This window comes from Colossoma macropomum, unplaced genomic scaffold (genome assembly GCF_904425465.1).
Source record: "Colossoma macropomum unplaced genomic scaffold, Colossoma_macropomum, whole genome shotgun sequence".
Taxonomy (NCBI): Eukaryota; Metazoa; Chordata; class Actinopteri; order Characiformes; family Serrasalmidae; genus Colossoma; species Colossoma macropomum.
In genome coordinates, this window is record NW_023495317.1 from 88,531 (window position 1) to 111,513 (window position 22,983).

At 37.4% G+C, this 22,983-nt stretch overlaps 1 protein-coding gene across 1 annotated transcript in view; it reads right to left on the bottom strand.

Annotated features, from left to right (window-relative positions):
* The window catches only part of LOC118801755 (NACHT, LRR and PYD domains-containing protein 12-like), a 49,695-nt gene extending 32,844 nt beyond the window's left edge, over positions 1 to 16,851 (bottom strand). Inside the window, 12 exon segments of the mRNA XM_036562117.1 lie at positions 1,721 to 2,031; positions 2,033 to 3,495; positions 3,723 to 3,921; positions 5,818 to 5,820; positions 8,453 to 8,507; positions 9,543 to 9,659; positions 10,093 to 10,209; positions 13,985 to 14,101; positions 14,549 to 14,665; positions 16,293 to 16,409; positions 16,501 to 16,580; positions 16,749 to 16,851. Of these exon segments, the coding sequence (XP_036418010.1) occupies positions 1,721 to 2,031; positions 2,033 to 3,495; positions 3,723 to 3,921; positions 5,818 to 5,820; positions 8,453 to 8,507; positions 9,543 to 9,659; positions 10,093 to 10,209; positions 13,985 to 14,101; positions 14,549 to 14,665; positions 16,293 to 16,409; positions 16,501 to 16,553 (2,669 nt within the window). The 5' untranslated portion in view covers positions 16,554 to 16,580; positions 16,749 to 16,851.
* Positions 16,852 to 22,983: the final 6,132 nt, after the last annotated feature.

Sequence of the window (22,983 nt, forward strand, 5' to 3'; positions counted from 1 at the left end):
TTGGATTTATTAGGCTGTAAATCCTCCTTTAGTAGCAATCACCTCCAGAATTCCAGTAGCTGCACATAAAATTTGCACAACATTGAGGAGACATTTTGGACCATTTTCTACTGCAAATGTGTTTTAGTTCTTCAATGTTTCTGGGATGCCTTGCTTGCACAGCCCTCTTCAGATCATGCAGCATCTTGATAGGGTTAAGGTCAGGACTCTGACTTGGCCATTCCAAAACACAAATCTTTTTTTTTTTTCAACAATACTTTAGTTGATTTACTTGTGTGCTTTGGGTCACTGCCTTGTTGCATCACCCAACATCTCTTCAGTTTGAGGTCATGGGCTGCCACCCTAACATTCCCCTGTAAAATCTTTGATACATTCTTTGATACATTATTAATTGTTCCTTCTGATCGCAGGTTTATTGCTTCTGTAGGTCTTTTGCTGTTACCCTTGGTTACTTTCTCACCTCTTTCAGGACTGCTCAGTGTGCTCTTGGAGTGATCTTAACAGGACACCCACTCCTAGGGAGAGTAGCAACAGTATTTTGTAGACAGTTTGTCTAACAGTGGATTGATGTATACCCAGTCTTCAGCAAAGCTTTTGTAGCCTTTTCCAGCTTCATGCATCTCTAACACATCTTCTAAGGTCTTCTGAAAGTTGTCTGCATTGAGGGATGGTTGACACTAACCTTTCTTGAGAAAAACAGATTTGTCTGTAACCAGGCTTTGTGTGCTGCCTTTATTTAATGGGCAAGGCACCTGTAAAATGCACACTTCCAATCTGATATCCTTAATTGAAACAATATTGGCCAATTAGCTCTTGGAGAAGTCATTAACACAGAGGTTCAGTTACTTGTTTTAGCCTGCACTGTTGATGTTTACTCAATGTTTTCAATGAAAGGCATGAAAAGTACATTTGTTTGTGTGTTATTAATTCAGTTAGATTGTGTTTGTCTATAATTGTGGCATATAATAATCAAACTACATTTTACTAGTCAGTGCAGATAAATGCAGAAATTCAGGTAATTCTAAAGTGTTCAATTACCTTATCTTGCAGCTGCATACATGTGTTTGTGTCACACAGCCTGTACCTCCACTCCCAAAGTCTGTTTTTCTACTCTCACAGCCTGTTCTACCATGTGCTATGTTTCATTTACTATACTAGTAAGTGGAGAATCAAGTATCTTTTTGTTTTCATAGAGGCTAATAAATGTGCAGTACTTGAGTACTTCAGGTTTGGGTTCTGTTACAACAAAAATAATTTGTTGTAACAGATCGCTCTCTCTCACACACACACACACACACACACACCTCAAAATAGAGAAGGATATGTTCACGATGCAGAAACTTACATTACATGAATGGAACAGAATTCCCTTATGTAACAAATAGGACGGAAAACGGGATCAATCAACAAACAGATTTGCCATGGCTTCTGCCTGTTTCTGGTTTTAGAATTGATTTTTATTCTTCTATGATACTGTCTGTTTGTGATTGAACCTCTGGTAAGCTAAATAACAGTTATCTATAAAAAAGTTAATCTATAAAAAAATTAACTAGTCACATTTCATTCTAATGTGCACGTTTCATTCTATGGTGCACTTAAAAAAAAAAAAACTAACCATACTACAAAGATACATAGTAACTGTATACAATTTAATGAGTGGGAAACTATCAATGAATTAGTATATAACAGCGCAGAAAAATGTAGGGATGAAAATACTTACACAACCTTTCTGGATGCTTTGGCCACTGGCAGCAGCCTCAGAAGACATTCCTCTGATCGGTCAAATTTATTCAGGTCAAACTCATCCAGCTCCTCTTCTGAATTCAGCATCACAAATGCCACAGCTGACCACTGAGCAGGAGAGAGCTTAGCTCCACTGAGACCACTGGAACCTCCTCTCTTCAGGTATCTTTGAACTTCCTGCACTAGAGAATGATCATTCAGTTCATTCAGACAGTGGAACAGACTGATTGTTTTCTCTGGAGAGGGATTCTCCCTGATCTTCTCCTTGATGTACTCGACTATTTCCCTCTCTGCTCTGAGAGCTGTATCCTGTCTGTGTCATTAGGCCTCGTAAAAGAGTCTGATTGGACTCCAGTGAGAGGCCCAGAAGGAAGCGGAGGAAAAGGTCCAGGTGCCCGTTCTCACTCTGTAAGGCCTTGTCCACTGCAGTCTTGAGGAAGTCTGACATTGTTGTCTTTTCCTCAAAACCAGTATATCCAGTGGTTTGCTGTAGCAGCACATTTGTGTTGTTGGAGATGAAGGAAAGAAATGCATATAAAGCAGCCAGAAACTCCTGAACGCTCAGATGCACAAAGCTGAAAACCTTCCCCAGGTTCAGCCCAAACTCCTCTCTGAAGATCTGAGTACACACTCCTGAGTACACTGACACTTCTCTGACATCAATGCCACACTCTGTCAGGTCTACCTCATAGAAGATCAGGTTTCCTTTTTCCAGCTGTTGGAAAGCCAGTTTTCCCAGTGCCAGAATAATCTTTCTAGTCTGTTTATGATCAATGTCACTTTTTCTTTGGTACTTCTGGCTGCTGTGTTTGATCTGAAAGATCAGGAAGTGTGTGAACATTTGAGTCAGAGTCTTGGGGATCTCTCCACTCTCTGCTTCACCCAACATCCTCTCTAGAACAGTGGCTGCAATCCAGCAGAAGACTGGGATGTGGCACATGATGTAGAGGCTTCTTGAGGACTTCATGTGTGCAATGATTCTTTCAGCAAGGCTCTGATCACTGATCCTTTTCCTGAAGTATTCCTCTTTCTGAGGGTCACTGAACCCTCGTACCTCTGTTATCTGGTTAATACAGTCAGAAGGGATCTGATTGGCTGCTGCTGGTCGAGTAGTTATCCATAGATGAGCAGAGGGAAGCAGATTCCCCTTGATGAGGTTTGTCAGCAGCACATCCACTGAGGCTGACTGTCTAACATCAAATACGCTCTCATTGCTCTGAAAATCTAGAGGAAGTCGACATTCATCCAGACCATCAAAGATGAACATGACTTTATAGTCATAAATGTCTCTAGGTTTTAATTCTTTTATGTCTGTAAAAAAACGATAAAGAAGATCCAACAGACTAAGTTTCTTCTTCATCAAATTGAGCTCTCTAAAAGGAAGTGGAAATATGAAGAGAACATCCTGATTGGCTTTTTCTTCAGCCCAGTCCAGAATGAACTTCTGCACAGAGACTGTTTTTCCAATTCCAGCGACTCCTTTAGTCAGCACAGTTCTGATGGGTTTGTCTTTAAAAATGTCGTTGCATTTGATGGGCGTCTCCTGTGTTGCTGGTCTCCTGGATGCTGTTTCAATCTGTCTGACCTCATGTTCATTGTTGACCTCTCCACTCCCAGCCTCTGTGACATACAGCTCTGTGTAGATCTCATTCAGAAGTGTTGAGGTTCCAGGATTCGAGATTCCTTCATTAATTTCCTGACATTTTTCCTTTAATATGGATTTGAGTTTTTGATGACAAGAAGGAGCCAGTTCTAATGAAATGAGAAAGGAATATCAATAAATGTAATAAATTACATATTAATATTTAGTTTTAGCATTACTACAAACACAAAATGACATAACGTCATCATTAAAGAATGGTCACTAACTTATCCATAATACTTGTTGAACTGTGGTGAGTATTAATAACAATATATCATCATCATAATTTGAAGTCTTTAAATTTATGTACATAATGAATAATCACATGATCTCTTACTGGTCTGTAGTGTGTTGGCGAGGTCTGTCTGGTTCATGGTCCTCAGGACGTGCAGTGTGATCTTCAGCGCTCCCTCTCTGACACTCTGATTCTCCTCATCCTCCACCTCTCTCTCAGAGCATGCTGGGTAATCCAGGTTCAGAAGTTTCACAAACCTCTTCAGCTGATTCTTTACCAGAGAGATGACTTTGTGCTCCAGCTTTTGCATAAACAATAAATGGTTATGGACATAAAAACCTGTTTGTCACTGCAATAGTACTTTTTGTTTAGCAAAAAACATTAAATAAACAGTATATTATTTATATAATAATATTTATAATGGAAGGCAAGGTCATTTTTATGACATGTTTCAAGAATCAAGATTCCTTTTGTCACTACACAAGGTATAGTGAAATTAAAAAGCAGTCCAGTTTGTGCCTCCACACATAATAGAAAAATTATACTAAGAAATAACCAAAAAAATAAATAATCTCAAATGAAATGTTTATTGCACAGTAGGTTATTGCACAGTAACAGGTAAAAGTATTGAAGTATTGAACATGTGTGGTAAATCACAGTAGTATGATATAGAATTTGTTATAAAGTGCTATAAGATGTTAACTAGTATACAGTTTTAAAATATGCAGCATATGTATGTACATATTTGCAATTGTGAAGCTAATGTTATAAGTGTGGTAGGATGTAAACATACAGTAAGTTGTGCGAGATGGAGTGCAGAGTAGTGTAAACAAGTCCTGACAAGTATCTGTCCATTGAGTCTAAATCAGTTTGGAGTGTGTGAGCTTGCAGTGTTCAGCTCACGTATGGCACTGTTCTTCTGCCTGTTTATACGTGAAGTGACAGACCTGAAACATCTACCAGAAAGCAGCAGTTCAAACAGCTGATGTTCAGGGTGGGATGAGTCTTTGATGATCTACTAAGGCAGCGGGCAGTGTACAGATCTTGTACTGAGGTCAGTGGGCATGTGATGATTTTCTGGGCCATGTTGATGACCCTCTGCAGTGATTTCTTGCCTGCTGCTGAGCTGCTCCTGCTATACCAAGTCGAGATGCCGTATGTCAGCACACTCTTAACAGTGAAGTGGTAGAAGGAAACCAGCAGCTGCTTATCCAGGTTGTTATTCCTAAGAGTCCTTAGAAAGTATAGCTGCTGCTTTGCCTTTTTCACTGCTGCTGTAGTATTTGTGGTCCAGGAAATGTCCTAGTCTAACCTAGTCTAACATTCTGGGGGCGATTAGTCAGGAAATGTTTGATCCAGTGGCAGATAGGTTGTGAGTTAGTTTGGTGACCAGTCTGTCAGTTAGTTTGGTGACCAGTCTGTCAGGTATGACTGTATTAAATGCAGAGCTGTAATCTATGAAGAGCATCCTCATGTAGCTGCCTTATTGTTCAAAGTGTGAAAGCACAATGTGTAAGGCTGTGGTAATGGCATTTTCTGTTGAGCTGTATGCAAACTGGTGTGGGTTAAAGGTGGCTGGGAGGTTGGCCTTGATGTGCTGCTTGACCAGCTTCTCAAAGCACTTCCTGATGACCGGGGTTAGTGCAACTGGACAGTAGTCGTTCAGGCCTTTGCTTTCTTTGGCAGTGGAATTATTGTAGTGGATTTCAGGGTGGGATGATGGCTCTAGACAGGGACAGATTGAAGATCCTTTAGAAAACCACCGCAAGCTGCACACTCTCTCAGTACCTGTTACACCGTCTGCTCCTGCTGCTTTCCCTGGATTGACGGTTCTGAGTACTCGCCGCACTTCATGCTCCTACAACACGAGCTTGTGGCTACTGGAGCGGGATGAAGGTGGTGATGCTATCTCTGATGCTTCTGCTATTAACACTTCAAAGTGTGCAAAGACGCATTTGAGTTCCTCTGCCAGTGTGGGATCAGCAATTAAGTAATTGTTGGCTTTTTAATTTGTGAGGTGTTGAATACCCTGCCCTAGTCTCCTCAGGTCATTTTGCATGAAGTGGTCCTCAATGTTCCTTTTGTAGTCTGCTTTCGCACCATTGATGGCTTTCTTTAGATCGACTCTAGCATCGCTGTAGAGGGCTTTGTCCTTGGACCTAAAGGCAGAATTTCGAGCCTTCAGGAGTGTACTGACCTCCTTTGTCATCCAGGGTTTCTGGTTTGAGTGCACCCTGCTATGTTTGTCAACAGTGGCATGGTCAACACAATTTTTAATATAACAAAGTACGGTTGAAGTGTACTCCTCCAAATCCTCACACACAAAAACATCCCAGTTTGTCCTTTCAAAGCAGTCTCTGAGCTGTGCAGAGGCTCCTTCTGACGAAGGTTTCTTTTTTATTGGGGCAATTTGTACAGAGTCAGGGGCTACTTCTGATACGAGTTATTAGCACATGAAGCTATATGCTGTGTTAGCATTAGCAACACAACTTGCCCCAGTGGTGACCCCCCAAAACACAAAACCCACAACCCCCAATTTTAAATAACCTAACGTGTATACATAACCTAAACCAACACCTAATAACATCAAACACTATAAACAGTCCCGTTGCAGGAGGGTGCACATACCATGAACCTTTGCATGTAGTTATCTGCATAACAATGCCTCCAGAGTCTCAGGCGCCAGTGCCAGCCAGCAGCAGAATACTACAATACTAATGTAAGCTAACCAGTGAAACAAGATTTTAAATATAGGGAATATCAATGCAATATAACAGAATATATCAAACACTCAAGCTACTAAATCCAAAAAGGTAAAAGCAAAGAGTTCAGAAATGATTCACACAGAGTTCAGAGTTCAGTACAGAATCTAATGAGCAAACATGCACAGAACTACAGCACTTATCTCTCCCACAGCTAAGATATCATATACAGAGACGCTACATGCCAAACTCTGGGAGATATGGACTGGAGTGACGGACTTAACTGTATTGGACTGTTGTACTTAATAATTGAGAAGTATCAGCTAACTTAACATATCAATCCAGAATGTCACATTATGCACATGCTAAAAATTTTGAAATTTTACTGTAGTATTAATTGGCAGCCTTGCATTAGACAATCAGCTGACACTCCATTTTAAAGGACTCAAGGTCATTTTATATATTAAACAAATTCAGAACAGTAAGTCAAAGCAACACAGCTAACAGTGGTTCTTTTGTCAGAAACTGACCATTGATGAAGGGCTAGAGGACTGAAAGACTGATAAAGTGAAACACAGTGAGAAGACAATTTAAGGATCATGCAATCTCTAAGTAACATAATAATATTATATTTTTAATATATAATATTTTTATATATTATTTTAAGGTTTTTAAAAAGTATAACCCTTGGGCAATTTGCGGGCAAAACGGTAGGGCACTTCTAGTCTTCATAACTTCAAAACGGTTTAACCTACAGACATGATACACAGCAGACCCTAACTAGTTAGTGTGACATCACTGAGCTGTGATGTCAGAATCAGCGAGTAATGCGGCTTGGAAAATCACCCAAAATTCTAATTTTATTGCCTTGCATTTTGCCCTTCATATTCCAACAAAGGGTTAAAACAGCAACATGATTTACACATCACTCATCAGACTCTGCCCTTACAATCCAGAGTGATTTCATCCACCTGTGACCATCCAACAGCCAGAAATCCAGCTCCAAAATCACCCAAACCCCAGTCACTACTGTTATATTACATCTCTGCTTTTAGCCTTCATATTATAAACAAAGGATGTTGTGACTGTTCTTTTATACATTGACTATTCTATTTTACGGCCACTAGATGGTGCTGCTAAGGTTAGGCAAAAGTGTTCCTTAATTCTGATTTGCTAGTTAAGCCACATGATGAGGGTTAGAGGTTAGTGCAGCCCTCTTGGATTCGAGCTGTGTGTGATGATGAAGCAGGTGTAATTTCATCTCTGTCCATCCTCACGTTTTGAGCCTTAGACATCACTGTTTGTGAGTAAAAGTGTTAGTAATGTTAGATGCCTTTCTATATCACATACTGTGTGGATACAAAGCATGTTGCTTTACAAATATCTCAGTGGTCTATTTTGTAAGCATACTGATGTCTTCCAAAACTGAAGATATGTAATGTTTGTTTGCAGTTTCACAAAAAAAGATTTGGGAATCTGGATAAAGTAAACACTGAAGACCCTGAAACACCTTTGGTCCAGCTCTTTATTCAATCCCAGCTGTTTAGCTATCTGTCAAGTTGTGTTAAGTTACACACAATAAGGACAGAATAAGGGGCTTTCAGTTCACATTGATTTTGAGTATTAAAAATATCTGATATTAAATATGCAACTCAATTTGGAATTAAAAATAAAGCCAGTCTTGCTGTGTATCAGAGTTTTAGCACTAAGCATGAATCCAAGAGGACAGAAAATCAATAAAGAAACGTCCGCCTTATGCTTATTGTTTATTTTTACTTATAATAACCAATAGAATGAATCGCCATCAAAATTATTGCAATTTCAGCTCACAGACACTCCAGACTAGGTGCAACTTGTTTTCAAGATCTCGATATGCAGGGATGGGGGAGTAGCTAAGTAGCGCGCTACTTTTTGTAGCTAACTACAAATTTTTGTAGCTGATAGCTGTAGCTGCTACAATTTTATGAAATGTAGCTGATAGCTGTAGCATCACATAATTACCTATTAAATACTAGTTGCACAATGTACAATAATATAAAGTGCTATCCAAAAACGTATGCCATGTTGCTTAGTTTCTTAACACACCAAATCTTTTTTACAGTGTATTTGTACTTTGTTGGTCACACACACCTTGATTATGAGCTCCTCATTTCTTCTGGTAGTTTCTGACATCTCATTCTGCGCTCTGTTGGCAAATGCAAAATTGATTTTATTGGTTGCTTCTCGTGGACAACCCAAATAGCACTTCTAATCATACATTACAACAAATGTATTTTAATATGACTGTCTGCATTTGAAATACCAGAGAGAAAGAGAGACTGTTAAGATTTCTGTACAGTGACTGTATAATAACACTGCTGACATTTTGCTTTTATTTTTCAGAGCAGGCAAGGAAAAAAAAATCTAAAAAAAAAAAGTCATCGTCAGTGTTTATAAATGAGTGATAGTTTAATTATGGGACTAATTTTGCACTGGTAATGGTGCAAATAATCCTGCAGATATAGCAGGATTGTTCTGATGATGTGTTTCAGGATTTTTAAAAACAATCATCACTTTGAAATATTATTGGAGTAGTATTGATGTTCTGATATTTGCTTGTTTATTTATTTTGTTTAACTTTGCATTTTGTTTTAAATATTAATTTACAGTGCAAAAGTTAGAAAGTCAAAAGTGAGAATGTTGATTAAATGATGTGAACACTGATGCTTTAACATTGATTTATATGCAACATTTTGGAGAAGGGGGGAAACTGAGGCCCATGTGGTGAAAGAGGGAATTACAGCTAAATCCACAAATGACTATAGTGATACCATTTTCAGATTTTGTCATTTTCTGTTGATATTTCAAAAGCTTGTCATTTCAATTCAATTATTAATCTCAAGCTTTTATGGTGTTCAATTAAACATTAATATACCAGTTTTATTACCTATTATACCATTCCCAACCACATTCCCTATAGTCTACATACAGCAATTTATGTGCAAAACTAAACAAAGTATGCAGAGTTACCATATTCTCATGATATTCAATATAGTGTATTGTTATTTTCTATGTAATGTTATGTATTACACATAATAAAGGACTATGAATGAAGCAAAATATGCTGCTCTTGTTTTTATCTGTCAGAAACTTCAAGCCTTTGAAACATTTTTCCATTGGAATTCAGAGAAACAGCAGGAACATATTTTAATCACATTCTTCAGTTTCATGTTATCCTTACCTGAGCTGTGTAGAACAGTCATCCTCTCTGAGGTTTACTATTTCATCCATAGAATGGTCACTCTTCATGGACACACAGCTGGGTTCAGGTGAGTTAGACCTCTTACCCTGAACCAGCCTGAAAAACAAAGATTTAGTTTTATTGTCTATTATAATGGCAGTTCTACCTGATTTGTACGTTGCTACAAATAATACAGCAAAAATATCTCAAAATGATAAATGTGATGATCGTAATGATGACTAAGAAGAAAAATTAGGGACTAATAACTGTCCTCACGAAGACAAAGTAGCAGTTCACATTGATATGAATTTAAATTTAAAGGCCCATGCTGTACAGTACAGCCATTGTTTTTTTTTCCATATTGTATTATGCATATTATATAACTATGAAGGGAATAAAACATTTTTTATGACTGTGCTGCTCTTGTTTGTTTAACTGTCCATCAGAAACTTCACGCCTTTAAACCATTTTTTCCATAGAGACCACTGGATTTCAGAGAAACAGCAGGAACATCTTTTAAGCACATTCTTCAGTTTCACATCATCCTTACCTGAGCTCAGTAGAACAGTCATCCTCTCTGAGGTTTACTATTTCATCCATAGAATGGTCACTCTTCATGGACATGCAGCTGGGTTCAGGTGAGTTAGACCTCTTACCATGAACCAGCCTGAAACACAAAGATTTAGTTTTATTGTCTATTATAATGGCAGTTCTACCTGATTTGTTTGTTGCTGCAAATATTTTTGGAAAATATCCCAAAATGATAAATGTGTTGATTGTAATGATGATTAAGAAAAAAAATTAGAGACTATTAATAACTCTCTTCACACAAACACAAATTGGCATAGCTGTGGGCAGATTCATTTTACACTGACACGGATCTGTTGGAACACTTTGTTAAAACAATAAAGACAAATGCCTATGACTTGACTGATGAGTGTGAATGCTCATCCCAAAATAGGTAATGGTGAGTGTATGTACCCACAATGGGGAAATTCAGCTTGCCATGATAATGGCCTGCTACTGTTGACCTTGAGCATATCCAACTGTTCCTTACTAGCCGGCTGGCCTTCTTTAACCCTTTTTAAGCCTGTCTCTCATCATCCAAGAGGCTCTATCCAATCATCTTGAAGTACTCTTTATGTCTTCCAAATGCTCAAACTAGATAGATTGGAAAGACATCAAAGATGGTACATGCTGTTCTTTTTGTACAATTACTTTTTGGCCATAGTGTGGCCTGTTTTTTATGACCATATCTGCCATTTGGTCAAAGAGAGAGAGCCCTGGGATCCATAAGTTCCCAGGCTATCCTCAAACACACATGATTCTAAAATGGTCAACCCTTGAGTATAAGCTAATCTCAGAAAATCAACAGATACAGTATGTATACCTAGTAAAATAATCACAGAAAATCAATGGGTATATATACCCAAGAAAGGATAGATGAGTAACATACTGAATAGTAAAAGTAAACAGGACACAATTCTCTTTCAGTATGCACTGAACAAAGCAGTCAAAACAGCCAAACATTACCTAAAAAACTGGCAAGTAGAACTGCATTGAATGTAACTAGTATTCAATAGGTAAATGTGTGGTACACAGCTTTAATTATCTGATACATACCATGCACATATATAGTAATATACATAAAAACTACTATGTACTTACAGCTGCATTTACTCAGAATTTAATTGGTAAATATGAAGTACTTACAAGTAATTTTCTGGTACATACTTAGTAACTATACAAAAAGTATAAGATATGTTTAACAGTGCTTACTCAGAATTTATTGGTAAATATGTGGTACTTACTATAGCAACTAATATAAGAAATACCAGGTATATTTCATCTTTTAGTGACTCAGTGTTTCAGTAAGTACATGCATATATGACAGGGAAGTGCAAAGTAAGGTAGAGTAAGTACCTTCATTCCAGTACAGTAATTTATTCTATATTAATTTGTACGTTGTAAGTTCTCTGTAATACTGTGTTAATACTGTGGTAACAGGACTGTAAAATAGTGTAACTTTGTTCATAGTAATTACACAGTATCTATCTATTCTCTTATCATCATCATATGCAGAAATTAACCAAGTTTACTACCAGGTACACACTGGTAATTTGTCTGTAATTTGATGGAAACAGGACTGTAAAATAAAGTGTAACTTTTTGCATAGGAATTACACAGTAACTGTTCGTTCTCTGGTCTTTGTGGCATGCAGAGCATGATCATTTTTAGTGTTCATAACCATACACAATGTTATAGATCAGATCTAGATTTAGGCACAGTAATGGTAAGTGTTGTGTATATTGTAGTACATGAAGGAAGCAGAACACAAGATTAAGGCAAAATGGAAATGTACTAAAGCAGTGAACTACAATGCACAACTAACTGGATTTCATAGTTCGTTAGATCTGACCCACAGACAACATAACAAACAACATTCCAAACCACCTGGAAGATAACAGTGGCTAACTTACTAACACAAAGAGAATAACAACAAACAAAAGACACAGTCACACCCAGAAAGACAGACTTGCTATATACAGAAAATCTACAAAACACTGAAGAATCCAATAGGACAAGAGCAAACAGCGTGGCATAGAAATACATTTAGGACGTAAAAATCCAGCTGCTAGACACAAATGAGACATGGAAAAAAACAGACACAGGAGAACCCAGAAGAAGTGGATAGGAGTACTGGATTGCGCTGGATTGGCCGTTAATGCTGAACTACTGAATACAGTCTGATAGAGTAATACAGTGATGTAGTCCACATCTTTCTGGTTTTCACACATCTTGTCACTGTGTGGTACCATCACTGCAGGACAGATGGGAAATGTAGTTCTGTGCATGCTCAATCATTAGATTCTATTGTGAACTGTGTTTGAATGTTTTTCCTTCATTCATCCATATTTTACACTACAATATACACACCACTTATCTTTTACCACTGTTAACTTTGATCTGATCTATAACATTATGTATGGCTAGGAGCACTGTCCATGGTTGTATTCTGCATACCAAAAATAAACAGTAAACATACTGTTGCGACATTGATTTGTTTAAACAATTAATAGCTCTGAAAATCTATACAGGGCTATTGGTTTGAGCCCTGGATTCCACCTGGTAAAGACCCCATTTGTTGTTAAAAAGGATAAACCAACATAAAGACTAGAGAACTGTCCATTTGAGAAAAGCAAGCCATTTTAAAACTGAGGAAAGGGGGGAAATCCATCAAGGCCTCTTTGAACAAGCATTAGGCATAGCCAGTCCAACCATCTGAAATGTGCTGCAGAAGAAGGAAATCACTGGTGTGCTAACAACCAGACATCAGACAGGTTGGCCAATGAAAAAACAGCAGCTGATGACAGAAACATTGTGAGAACTGTGAATGAAAACCCAAAATCAACAATCAGTGACATCACCAACAACCTCCACAAGGCAAAGGTGAAGGTACTCACTAATTCACTATTCGAAAAAGACTTCAAAAGCAGAAACATAGAGGCCATACCACAACATGCAAACCACTTATCAGCAGTAAAACACTGGAAAGCCAGAATTCACAAAAAAATACAAAGATGAGCCAAAAATGTTCTGGAACAGAGTTTTATGGAATGGTGAGACCAAAATTAACCTCCACCAAAGTGACGGAGCAGCCAAAGTGCAGAGAAAGCAAGGATCTGCTCATGATCAACAACATTCAACTCATTAGTCAAGCATGGTGGAGGTAGCGTCATGGCTTGGGCTTGCATGCCTGATTCTGGAACAGACTCAATAATCTGTATTGATGATGTAACTCATGATGTTAACAGCAGAATGAATTCATAAGTCTACAGAAACATTCTGTTTGTTTGCTAATTTACAGAGAAAAGCATCCAATCTAATCAGGAAGAACTTCATCATGCAGCAAGACAATGAACTAAAACACACTGCCAACATAACCATGGACTTCAACAGGGGAATGCAGTGGAAGGTTTTAGGCCAAGTCAATCACCAGACCTTAACCCAGTTGATCTCCTGAAAAGGAGACTGAGGAGAGAAACCCCCCAAAACAGCTAAAAGAAGCTGAGGTAAAAGCCTAGAAGAGCATTATAAAAGAAGAATGCAATAGTTTGGTGATTTCAGTGTGTCACTGGCTTGATGCTGTTACTGCAAGCAAGAGATATGCAACCAAATTTTAAGCGTTAATTACTTTAACTTTAACTTACTTTAACTTATTTGATTTTTGTTACTATAATTTTGATCACCTAAAAATTGGGTGGTATGCCACCTGTTTTGTTTAACGCATTTAGATGTAATTCTTTCACTTTTATGACTATGCTTCTCTTGTTTGCTTAACCATCTGTCGGAAACATCACGCCTTTGAACCATTTTCCCATCGAGAACACTGGAGAGAAAGTAAGAACATCTTTTAATCTCACTCTTCACATCATCCTTACCTGAGCTGTGTAGAATGGCTATCCTCTCTGAGGTTTACTATTTCATCCATAGAATGGTCACTCTTCATGGTCACACAGCTGGGTACAGGTGAGTTAGACCTCTTACTCTGAGCCAGCCTGAAAAACAAAGATTTAGTTTTATTGTCTATTATAATGGCAGTTCTACCTGATTTGTACGTTGCTACAAATAATACAGCAAAAATATCTCAAAATGATAAATGTGATGAACGTAATGATGACTAAGAAGAAAAATTAGGGACTATTAATTAATTAATTAATTAACTGTCCTCACAAAGACAAAGTAGCAGTTTACATTGATATGAACTTAAATTTAAAGGCCCATGCTGTACAGTACAGCCATTGATTTTTTCCATATTGTATTATGCATATTATATAACTATGAAGGGAGTAAAACATTTTTTATGACTGTGCTGCTCTTGTTTGTTTAACTGTCCATCAGAAACTTCAAGGCTTTAAACCATTTTTTCCATAGAGACCACTGGATTTCAGAGAAACAGCAGGAACATATTTTAATCACATTCTTCAGTTTCACATCATCCTTACCTGAGCTCAGTAGAACAGTCATCCTCTCTGAGGTTTACTATTTCATCCATAGAATGGTCACTCTTCTTGGACACACTGCTGGGTTCAGGTGAGTTAGACCTCTTACCCTGAACCAGCCTGAAACACAAAGATTTAGTTTTATTGTCTATTTTATTGGCAGTTCTACCTGATTTGTTTGTTGCTGCAAATATTTCAGTAAACTATCTTTATATGATGCATGTGTTGATTATAATGATGATTAAGAAGAAAAAATAACTCTCCTCACACAAACACAAATTAGCATAAAAGTAGACAGTCATTTTATGCTGACATGAATCTGGTGGGACACTTTGTTAAAACAATAAAGACAAATGCCTATGACGACTGATTGGCAAGAAAAAGAAAAAAATCTCCTTATCTTCGAAATTTTGAGGACTCTGAAGGTCAAAATCAAAATGTATGAAGTATAAACCCAGTTCTAAAAAAGTTGGGACAGTATGTGCAATGCAAATAAAAACAGAAAGTAGTGATTTGTTAATCCACTTTGAACTGCATTTAAATGTAAGTACAAGGACACAATATGAAATGTATTATCTTATCAACTTTATTGTTATTTATAAATATACACTCATTTTACAATTGATGCCTGCTGGCACACTCCAAGGTCTGCCCCCTCCACCCTGCCTTGTTCAACGTCACTGACCTACTAATCACCAGCTCCGACCTTCAACTGGTCTTTATTCAGCTCCCTATTTAAACACACCTCAGGAGTCTAACTCCTTGCAAAGTCTCTTGTGTGTTACTCGGTTCTAAGTCTTGCTAATTTGCTGCCTGTTGCCATTTTGGTTTGGACTTCTTGCCAGTCATGTGGATTCTGAGCCTGTCTGCCCTTCATTGCACAGTTTTTGGATTCTTTGACCTGGACTGTCTTCTTACTCTGTTATTCCAATAAAACTCTGTAAAACTGGCGTCTTATTCCTTGTTTCAGGTGGTCCTACAGATTTGCATGAGGATTCAAATGTGGAGATTTTGTTGGCAGTCCAGATGTGTGAACGCTCCTGAATGTTACATTTGCAGCCCTGTGAATGCGAGAATTGTCATCTTGGAATACAGGGAATGTTATGTTCCTCTGTGAGATGATGAGCAAAAGGCAAAACCTGGTTGTCCAGCAGCTCAGTGTGGGCACTGTGGTTCAAATTTACTGTCACCTAAAGGACCTATTTCCATGTAATTAAAACAGCCCTAGAACATCACAGAGCTCCTTCAGTTTCAACCACATCTTACACGCAGTCCTCATTGAAGGCTTCCTGAGGCCTTCGATGAATGTGACATGGAGCGTCATTCATATAGAGGCAGAAACGAGATTCATCTGACCAGATTAGTGAGCAGAAGTGAGCAAAGGCCTCTCGCGTGTCACTCTGCTCCATATGTTTATGATATGCAGTTCTGTACGGAGTGTTCTTTCAGAAATTGGTAGTGAAGCACCTGCGTTGACTTCTAAAAGCAATTCTTGCCTGGAATTGAAGCAATTTTTATTTACAAGCTGTGGAACACGCCGACAGTCCCTGTCCATCTGTTTTGTCTTCCAGCCACAATTCTGAAGAGAATTTTCTGTAGACTGGGATTTTTGCCATTGCTGGTTGACCCGTATGACCGTACGTGTGAGTGAGTAAGATGGTGAATAGGGAGTTGGAAATTCAGCTATCTGGCCCAAAGAGTATCTGCTCTGTTAGAATTTCACTCTTCAGTTTCACATCATTCTTACCTGGGCTTAGTAGAACTGTCATCCTCTCTGAGCTCTATTAATTCGTCCATAGAATGGTCACTCTTCATGGACACACAGCTGGGCACAGGTGAGTCAGGTCTCTCCCCGTGATCCAGCCTAAAACACAAACATCATCAGACAAACTGTCTTACATGGTGGTGAACTAGAGAACAAACTCACTTTACACCAGATCACATTATTCTCTCACCTCTCAGCTTCCTGTGTGTCCTGTTCCTCAGAGAGACTCATTTTGGAGGACATCTCTCCTCCTTCAGATCACACTGAATCCTGAACACACACACACACACACACACAAACAAACAGACAAGTCTACATATAATCTTCTTCTGAAAGCTGCTCCTTTAAATACGGTTGTATCTGTGTTACATTTATCATCTAAAATATCTTTAATTATCAACTCAGTCAGTAAATTCTGGAAGATGTGACAAAATTTACCTTTCTGTGTTCTTTCTGAATGTTTTGTTCCTCTCTCCACAAAATGAACGCTACTGAAGATTTTACCTTCTCTTTAAACCAGTTGGACTGGACTACATACCAGAGGAGAGGAGTGCTGGTAGTTTGTATGCAGGGTGAATAAGGTGGAGTAATGTGCTGCCTGACCAATCACAGCACAATCTTTTTTTACCTGGCTGAACAGGTTAGACTACATGTCAAAAAGTGTTTCCTTAAGAAACATTGAAAACAGCATTGTTACCATCGTGTAAGGTACATGTAAGCCCATACAAACCTAGGTCTTATTTGCAATAGGGAGCTGTAAAACATACATAAAAATACAACATTGAAAAAATGATGACAACATATAAAGTCTACATCATTAAAACAATTAGAACAAACAAAAGAACTAAAACAAGTCAAAAGTTACATAACAATATATCTACAGCTCTCATAAACCGAATAATATTTTAAATTGACTAAGAGTAGTTGTAGTCGTTAAAAGTTATTCCACACTGACGGGGCGTTACTTGAAAATGCTTTCTTACCAAAGTCCAAACATGAAAACGATGCATTCAACACCAGCCAGTCATTATTTCAAATACATCTTTCACTTGTTCTAACAGTAGGTCTGTAACTGTCCACTCGTCTAGATCTTTATGAATGAAGTTTAACTGTAAACTCAAGTCAAATCAACTCTGTAGTAAGTTTGGGTATCTCAGTGGGATGTGTTCTGCTGCAAGTCAGGAACAGATCATCATGGAAGTGAAAGTCAGCAGCAGCTTCTAGACTGAGTTTAAGAGAGAAGCTTCCTGTCTACTATGGACAATATCATTTTAAATCATCTCTGAATGAGTGTGATGCTCTTTGATATGAGAGTCAGTTATACTGCAGTGTGTAGTTACTGTTTATAATGCATACTTTGTGCTCCGAATAGAGAGATTAGACAGTGAAGACATCTGTCTGCCTTTTTCATATATTTCCAGTGTGTGAGTGTCGAGTTTAGCTGTATATGTAGAGGACTGAACATTTTAGACTTCTGTAAATGATACAGTGAGTGTTTCACTGTCTGATGTCCTCAGTTTCAGTCCTCAGGAGAGTGTTTACTTACTAGTCTGAACTTCATTATGAACCAGAGAAGGGAGCTAGAAATAGAAAACTAGAAATAAATAAAGTGCTGAAAATAATGTTTAACTGTAAACACACTGTCACGTCCACTACATACAGACTGCTGTGGTTCTCTGATCTTCAGAGTCTTTAATAGCAGCAGCCCTGCTGTTCACTATCAAACTCTCTGAGCTGCACTGAAGATTCAAACCACCAACATTATTGATACCAACATGGAGGCCTGAACCACTGAGACACTGTCGGTCATGAGTGGAGAAAAGGAAAAGTAAAAGCTCTCTGCTGACTCTCTTTCTCTTTCTCATCACACTCACACACACACCCGAATTCAAGCTCATGTGTTATTATCTTGTATAAAATATATATCATATATATCATAATTAAATGAGAGACATGAAATCTTTTCTGCTGGGCTTAATTAGTGCAGTGAACATGTAAATGGAAAATGACTAATGTTTTCTAACCCTCTCTGCATGTTTATATTATACACATAGTGTTCAGGACAATTTGATCCAGCAGTGAGAATGGAGTCTACCAAGTTTGAAAAAAATTCAATTTTGAGACACGATGAGATTGCCTACAACCACACACACACACATGCACACACACAATTTTGTTTCTGTGAATTACATAGACTTCAATTTATTTTCTGCAGACTTATGTAAACCTTAACCAGAACTACCACTTTAACCCTGACCATCACCTTAAAATGTAGTGATTTATGTTGACGAGTATGAAAGGTCCCCACCAAGTGAGTGTATGAACAGGTTTTGGTTCTCACAATGTGGCATAAACCTGGTTCACACTCTTTTTCTCTCTCACACAAACACACACACACACACATACACACTTCTTGTTTGGGTTGTTTAAACATTGTTGAAAAAATGTAGTTGTAAATGTAGTTATAAGATAATACTTAAGGCTCGTTTATTGATTGTGATTTGTGGTTTGAATTGAAAGGGTCAATTTGACCTCAAACAGGAGAGACGTTTTGTTTATATTAACCAACATGCCCCATGACAGAAAATACGCCAAAACGTCAAGAATTAATAAAACAAATGCATTGAATGTCTAGTTTTTGCTAAGGTATAGAAAAAAGAAGAATTTTTTTTTAAATGAAAAACGAGTGACTTATTATAAGTAAATCATAATCTAGAAGGGGTTAAAAACTTGATTACACTAAATATTGATTAAATTGATCATTAATAGAGCCAACAATGATGCTTATGGAGAAAAAATATGTTTTTTGAATACTTTTGGATGTTTAAATATGCATCAGATCATTTAAACCCTGGAACATTGCTGTTCCTTACAGCTGAACATAACAGGAGAGTTAGAAACATATACAGTGCCCTCCACAAATATTGGTACCCCTGGTAAACATGAGTTAATTGGGCAGCTAAAAGAAAAATGTTATGAGCAACGTTCTCAGATTTTGTGCTCTTTGCTATGTGTTCTCCCGTCTCATTGAGCATTATAAAAGACTCAGAGCTGATATCTCTGCAAAGGGGAGGCTGCGCAAAGTATTAAATGAAGGGGTGCCAACAACTGTGACACACACAGATTTGAGAATTGTGTACTTCAAATAAAAGTTAGATGTTTGTTAATATTTTGAACTAAAGATTAAAAGGATAATCAATAAAGAACGTTTTTTTCAGTCTGCTTTGCTCATGTTTAGCAGGGGTGCCAAAATTTGTGGAGGGCGCTGTACATAAAAACAGCTAAGGAGCGTCTGGTTGGTGAAAACAGAAAAGGATGAAAATTGAGGAAATTGCCTGTTTTAAAAAGTAGCCCATACACTAAGAATGTAACAAATTATTCTACCACAACTAACTTTATTAAGAACCTGCACAGTTTGTTTATATCGCTCATCAAACTAAGACTAAATCAAGCCAAGTTTTGTCATCCCTTCACCATCCAAATGTTGTTCTTGATCTATCTTCACAAAATGGATGCTACTGAAGCTTTTATTTTCTCTTTAAAACAGTCGCACTATGTGTGGCACCACAGGAGGAGGTGCTTGGAGTTGTTTCAGGTTGAAGAAGGTGGAATGAGGAATTGCCTGACAATGTAAAAAAGTACCTGGAAGAACTAGAAAAAGCTTTGTTTCCATTGTGTAAGATGACGGATGTGTAATGTTTACAGTACTAAAGCATAGAGGATCTTGAAGTTCGTGTCCATAGCTGTGTTTTGTAATAGGTAGTGACCACAAAGATAACTGTAGTAGACTATTTTGTTACAGTTTACTCTGTTTTCTAAGTGTATTGGTTTGTTTATTTATATAAACTCTATGTTTACGTAAATCCCTCATAATTAAACTGTTTTTTTTAGGATGATGTATGTAAATGTGTAAATGAGCTCTGTACCCTGGGCTGAAACCCTCCTTATAAACTGGGGGGAGCTAAATTACTGTAGACTGTTTTTGTTTTCTATATTCCACTCTGTTATGTATATACACTGTTAGAAATAAAGGTTCTGTGCAGCTACTTTTTCTGTTCATCAAGGTACAAAGAACATAAATGTTCCCTCAAAGGTACAACAGTGGGTTGCTTGTTAGTTGAAGAGGTTTGTGTGTTGGCTGTGTTTTATTGTGTCACACACACTACAGAACGTATAACACAGCACATTTCACAACAATAAATTCCTTCAGACATAAGAACAATTGTCCTTTTCTTGTACTTCAGCTGCCTAGTTGATTGTTTGTATCACTCATTTTTTTAAAATGCTGATTTTATTGTTGGATTATTATTAGATTTAAACCATCTTATAGCATGTTAGTAACAAAATTGTGTTCCACAAACTGTCTTTAAGGAAGTTTTTGCCAAGGTATGTTTTGCATGTTGAAGAGGGTGGAGTAATGAGTTGCCTGAGCGTCTGCAAAAGTACCTACTTAACAAACTGGAAACACCACATTGTATTCGTAGTTAAAGACGTGTGATGTGCAATGGCTACAGTGTGGTGTATGTTCTAGCATGTTCTGGCTCTGGTACACAGTAAAAAGCAATACAGCGTGTAAAAAATACCACTCACTAAAATCCAGTATTAATGTACTGGTTTGAAAAAACTTAAATCCAATACAAATGAGTTGGGTTTGAGGATCCACCAGCTGGAACAGTGCTGGAGCAGCATGCTGTGCCGCTGGACTCCTGGATTAAAGGAAGCAGATCTTTTCAGTGGAGTTAGGCTACTCATACCTACTGCACAGAGACAGCATATTGTTTTACATGTTGGCAAGTGAACATAAGAAACTGCACACATTTATCAGACAGCAGACAGGGACAATATAGATAAACATTGTTACATAGAATGCAGCACATGTAGTGAATACAGGACATCTAGCTTAAGCTAAATTGCAGCCCCAGTACGTAACTAGGCATTTAAATTAAAAAGACAAATAAAGAAAACAGCCCATACAGTAAATACATGCTGTGTTATACATTCATATGTATTTGTATGATTATATTTGAATATATGAATGCATCTTTATATCCCAATATCAGTTAAAACTTGCAAATTCTTTTGTTTCTGTTTAAGACAGTGATTCATTTTTACATAAAAAAGCATTCTGTGTTTTGGTTTCTGAAAGTAATACATTCCTTAACCACAGCCTTTAACTGTAAAAGATGATTGACCAAAGATTGTTCTACGCCCTGGCATTATAGAATTGTCGCATTCGGCTCCCCTGGTTGGCACTCAATTGTTTTCCTGTTTTGTGATAAACTGGCAAAGCATTTCTGGGGCAAGATTGTCTATGTACTTAAAAATGAGATTCAAGAATTTAAGAAAAATGTATAAAATCATTAAAACTCATTGTATTTTTCTGGATTGTCACAGTGATGCCATCTCATTGGTTTCTGATCGATTACTTTCAAATTTTCTTTTTGAAATATCAAAAAACTATACCTCTTGAAAGCAGAATGAAACTACACTACACTTATTTTACTCTACACAGCTACAGAAAAAGAACCACTTCTAAGCTATGAGAAACTTATTTTCTCTGGAATGGATTCACGCACAGCTGAAAGTGAATGCCAGCAGTTTTTAACTTCAGTGCTCAGCAGTAGCCAAGAGTTAAGATAATCAATGTACAGTATCAAATAGCTCTCTATTAATATGAATATTCCACTAAAAATACAGCTTACTATTAATGCTACAAATGTTGACATGAATATTATTCACCAATAGCTGTTATTAAAATATTAATTACGCTAATACAATTAAATTGTGTGTTAACTTTGACCATGAAACTACGCAAAGTATAGAAAGTGTTAAAAGGTTAAAATCACTGACTGATAAATGAACTGAGAACATCTGATAGAATCAGGAGCTCAGTGGAGTCTCTGCGACCTCGTGTGGCTGTGTTTGGAACTGTCTTAAGAACAGTCTTAAGAAAGACAGAGAGAAAAGAGAGAAAGGTAGATTAAAGTAACTAATGTCAAACAGATTTTACTATATAAAACATTTACAATATGAAGTCATTGTCTACTGATGCTCAAGACCCACTAATCATTATTATTTATTATTATTAATATATTGTGAAATAATGGTCCAGCTAACCTAACATTACCGTTAGCAAAAATGTCTGTTAGTTGCAACAGCGGTAATGTCAGTAAAATAACTGACAAAGTTGTTAATGTTGGAGTGTGGGCCTCCCACCACTGCTAAAAAACATCCTAGAGAAAACACAGTGTTTCAACCCAAACTGTCTTTTGAATGAAGGTAGCCAATCAGAGTCTTAAAGGCACAGAAACTAACACAGCCAACAGTTTAATTCTTAAGAATAAAATGAGGCTGGAAAATCATCGTATAAAAAGGAATTATGACTATTTCTAAAGAAAACATTACATGTTGTATATAAATATATTATCTAAAAAATGTTAAAACAAAAAAAAGTTTGAACCTCATGGAAAAATAATACAGATTTCTTTACAGATTAAGATCATTTTCATTTGGGGCCAAGTGTGAAAATTCAAATGCACACAATTCCACCCTCCACCACAAAAGTAGCTGAAGCATGTTAGGACAAAAGAACAGACAACCTTAAGGTCCCCAGTTGTCAGTTAATTTTTATTTCATAGAATTATAATGTTGTATTTAAACTCTGCAAGTATTG